General features: G+C 42.8%; 1 protein-coding gene across 1 annotated transcript; it reads left to right on the forward strand.

Moving 5' to 3' along the window:
* The first annotated feature begins 1,814 nt into the window (after positions 1-1,814).
* On the forward strand, positions 1,815-3,733 carry IGFL2 (IGF like family member 2). Its single transcript, XM_055102859.1, has 4 exons — positions 1,815-1,824; positions 2,864-2,917; positions 3,063-3,330; positions 3,518-3,733. The coding sequence occupies exons 1-4, from the start codon at positions 1,815-1,817 to the stop codon at positions 3,534-3,536; spliced, it is 351 nt and encodes a 116-aa protein (XP_054958834.1). The 3' UTR covers positions 3,537-3,733.
* The last annotated feature ends 871 nt before the right edge of the window (positions 3,734-4,604 follow it).

The following is a 4,604-nucleotide window of genomic DNA, read 5'->3' on the forward strand; positions in this document are numbered from 1 at the left end:
TGATGCTGAAAAAGCATCTGATAAAATTTAACACCCATTCGTGATTTTAAAAACTCCCAGAAAAACAGGAATAGGGGGAATTTCCTCAACTCGATAAAGTCCATCTACAAAAACCCTACAACTAATATAATAAGTAATGGTGAAAAAGTGAATGCTTTCCACCTAAGATTGAGCAAAGGAGAGGAAGTCTGCTTTCACCATTCTTATTCAGTGTATTGCTGGACATTCTAACCAGGGCAATAAGTCAAGGAAAAAAAGAATTACAATTTATACAGATTGGAAAGGAAGCAATAAAACTGTTCCTATTTGTAGGCCACACAACTGTCTATGTAAAGAGTCCCAAGGAATCTAAAAATGTACTCCTATAACTAATAAGTGAGTTTAGCAAGGTTTCAGAATGCAAGATCAACATAGAAAAAATCAATCGTGTTTCTTTATACCAATAATGAACATGTGGACATTGAAATTAATAACAAAATAGCACCTGCAATTGTTCAAAAATGAAAAAGTTAGGTGTAAATCTGACAAAACATGTACAGGACTTATATGCTGAAAATTACAAAATGCTCCTGAAAGAAATAAATGGAGAGACATGCCATTTTCATGGGTTGTAAAACTCAACTAGTAAAGATGTTAGTTCCCCCCAAATTGATTGCAATTTATATTTTATTTTATTTTGAGACAGAGTGTCACTCTGTCACCTAGGCAGGAGTGCAGTGGCGCGATCTTGGCTCACTGCAAACCTCCGCCTCCCGGGTTCAAGTGATTCTCCTGCCTCAGGCCCCCCAGTAGCTGGGATTACAGGTGCGCACTACCATACCTGGCTAATTTTTTTGTATTTTTAGTAGAGATGGGGTTTCACCCTGTTAGCCAGGACGGTCTTGATCTCCTGACCTCGTGATCCACCCACCTTGGCCTCCCAAAGTGCTGGGATTACAGGTGTGAGCCACCGCTCCCAGCCTGATTGCAATTTCTATCAAAATCCCAGCAAGATTTTCTTTTCTGGGGGGCGGGTGGGTATAGACAAGATTCTATATTTATATGGAAAGGCAGAGGAATTAGAATAGCTAAAACAGTTTTGACACTTGTACCTTTTCTTGTTAATTTCATGTACAACTTTTCTTGAATAACCAAGCTGGCAGGTGAGGCTCATCAAGAATATCCAGATTCTTGATCTTCTTAGGCTCTGTAAAGGAGGCCAGTACCCTTCAACGTGCATGGGAGGCTAAGAATGGAGCTTGGGAGAGAAGAGCCCTCCCTAAGGTTACTGATGCGGTCAGGATGATTAGGAGTAAGGGCTCCCCCACAAGTTGTGGCAGCAGGTGGGGGATGGAGTGTCAGATCAGTCGTCATCACTGAGGGCTGGCTTCCTTACCGCCCGGGTCCTGCCAGATCTGCTGCCTTCCTCATAGGCATCGGTTTACCTTGTGATTTTGTTTATCTGGGCTGCACTCTCAGGTGCTGTATCACGTATCATCTGCCACTTACTATTATTACTATTATTACAATCTGTACTCTAGAACTACATGCCCTTTGGATCCTCACAACAACTCCATGAAAAAATCGCAGCTGTCACTCTTCTCTGGTTCTCTTTTGGAGTTTATGGTGCCTGTGCACTTCTGCTAGATCACGTGAAAACTGTGGATATGACTCCAAATAGTTCTCCAGGGAGTAAACAAAGTGGTTTGGGGCATCATCTTTTGAAACTTCTAAGGATACAGTGCCTGGGAAATACAGAATTAGAAGGTGTTTAGTAGAAGGGGGATTAAAATAGATGGGAAGAGCCACCTTCTCTAGTTTCATGTTAATTGGTAATGGCCGGTGGTACTGGAGGCCATCAGCTTCCTCAAGCCACAACATGGAGTAGGACTTGGCTGCATTCACTCTCTGATATGGAGTAGCCCAGGAGAGGAAAAAGGTTATAGTATAAGGGGAACATTTTTCATTTGCAAGTACAGAAGACAAAAACGAACACCTTTCCTATTATTTTGCTCACATAACCTCATTGTCACCTGCCTGTATATGCTTTCTAAAGCTGCCTGTACATGTTTTCACCTGCCTGTACATGCTTTCAATCATGGAATATTTGAACTTGGATCACTATGTTAGGTGATTGCATCCATAAAAAAACCTTCATATTCCATCATTTTTTTCCATTGCCTTTATCTCTTAACCTTCACCCACAGTCATGGTGTCAGAAACTGCAAAACAAATGAGGAGAGCCCCAAATTTTAGACCTACTTTCCGTCTCTACAGAAAATAGAAAATTACCTGGGCATGGTGGCACATGTCTGTAGTCTCACCTACTCAGGAAGCTGAAGTGAGAGGATCATTTGAGCCCTGGAGTTCGAGGCTGCAGTGAGTCAAGATGGCACCACTGCACTCCAGCCTGGGTGACAGAGTAAGACCCTGTCTCAAAAAACAAAAAGCAAACAAACAAAAAAAGACCTACTCAAGCCCAATCCTATCTCCAAAACAATCCTGCACCCCAGTTCTCCACTTGCCAGTCTTACTCAGCTTCCTTCCTCCTTCCTTATCACCTTAATCTTAACCATGGTTAATCTTTAACAGCTGCTCCCTCCTTTTTCCAACTGGTAAACTTCACCATATTCTTAGAATCATAAACGAAGATATTCCAAGAGTTTTCCCTGCATTTTCTTTCCTAGAAGGGTCCATGCTTCTCTGGCCCTGCTGTCTGGACTCTTAACTGTGTCAGTTAGATCCTATGCAAAGATAGTTCCAAACCCAAGCCTTTAGAGCTAATCTGGAACTAAGCCTTCCCCACCCTGGCCTGCCCTCCATGAGATCAACCTAGTGGCCACACTTCCAGCCCCATCCTTAACCTCCTTTCTTTCTCTCCCAGCTCCTGCTTATGTGTCAGTCTGTCTCCTCCTCTTGTGTCCAAGGGAAGTCATCGGTGAGTACAAGGATGGGCAAGAGTGAAGAGGAAGGAGGCTGACTTTGGAAAGTGGGCATGGGGGTTCACAGAGGGCTCCTGATTGGGGGATGTAGTGCCTGGTTATCCTTGAGCTCACACCAACAATGTCTGTCCATCTGTCCAGCTCCCGCTGGCTCAGAACCATGGCTGTGCCAGCCGGCACCCAGGTGTGGAGACAAGATCTACAACCCCTTGGAGCAGTGCTGTTACGATGATGCCATCGTGTCCCTGAGCGAGACCCGCCAATGTGGTCCCCACTGCACCTTCTGGCCCTGCTTTGAGCTCTGCTGTCCTGAGTCCTTTGGCCTCACAAACGATTTTGTTGTGAAGCTGAAGGTTCAGGGTGTGAATTCCCAGTGCCACTCATCTCCCATCTCCAGTAAATGTGAAAGGTAGGGACCTGTCCCTGGCCAGGGGGTCGGGGGAAGGGAGGTGGAAATGAGGAGGGGAGTCTAGATGTCTTCATCACTCCTTTTGAAGAGCCCTGGCCCTGTAGTCTAATCTCTAGCAGTTTCTCAAATATTTTCAGTTATCTCCTTGTCTGTTATTCTTAATTTCTTGGTTTCTTTTTCTCTGCAGCAGAAGACGTTTTCCCTGAGAAGACATAGAAAGAAAATCAACTTTCAGTGAGGCATCTCGGAAACACAGGCTAGGGTAATATGTGTAACAGTAAAGAAGCCTGAGGAATTTACAAAATGGTGCAGCTCCAAGCCATTGTATGGCCCATGTGGGAGACTGATGGGACATGGAGAATGACAGTAGTTTATCAGGAAATAAAGTGGGTTTTCCAATGTACACACCTGTACCCAATGTTGTCTCCTTTCTTTTTTTTTGGATTTAAATAGGCAAGGAAGACTATTCAAGACTATTGCAATGGAGGAAAGAGGAAAGAGATTGAACTCAGCTCTGCTGAAACGAAAGGCTGGAGAGTTTTTAAGTACACTATTATTGTGTGGGAGTCTAAGTCTCTTTGAAGGTCTTTAAGAGTTTCCTCTATTAATCTATGTGCTTCTCTGTTGGTTGCAAATATATTTAGGATAATTAGGTCTTCTTGTTGAATTTATGTGATGCCCTTTACCATTATGTGATGCCCTTCTTTTTTTATCTTCGTTGGTTTAATGTCTTTGTCTGAAATTAGGATTGCAACTCCTGCTTTTTTCTGTTTTCCATTAGCTTAGTAGATTTTCCTCCATTCCTTTATTTTGAGCTTATGAGTGCCATTAAGTGTGAGATGGGCTTCTTGAAGACAGCATACCATTGGGTCTTGCTTTTTTATCCAGCTTACTAGTCTGTGTCTTTTAAGTGAGGCCTTTAGCCTGTTTACATTAAAGGTTAGTATTGATATATGTGGATTTGATCCTGTCATTGTGCTGTTAGCTGGTTATTATGTTGGCTTGTTTGTGTGGTTGCTTTATAGTGACACTGGTCTGTGTGTTTAAGTGTGTTTTTGTATTAGCTGGTTGTGGTCTTTCTTTCTATATTTAGTGCTCCTTTCAAAATCTCTTGTAAGGCAGACCTGGTGGTAATGAATTCCCTCAACATTTGCTTATCTGAAAAGGATCTTAGGAAGCATAGTTTGGCTGGATATAAAATTCTTGGTTGAAGACTTTTTCTTTGAGAATGTTGAATATAGATCCCCAATCTCTTCTGGCTCGTGCTGAGAAGT

Source organism: Pan paniscus, chromosome 20 (assembly GCF_029289425.2).
Source record: "Pan paniscus chromosome 20, NHGRI_mPanPan1-v2.0_pri, whole genome shotgun sequence".
In the NCBI taxonomy this organism is placed as follows: Eukaryota; Metazoa; Chordata; class Mammalia; order Primates; family Hominidae; genus Pan; species Pan paniscus.

What these genes read in the sequence shown, in the direction of transcription:
- IGFL2 (XM_055102859.1), top strand. An exon ending in GTGTCCAAGGGAAGTCATCG is followed by an intron (nt 2,918 to 3,062) that starts GTGAGTACAAGG and finishes CCATCTGTCCAG; the next exon opens with CTCCCGCTGGCTCAGAACCA.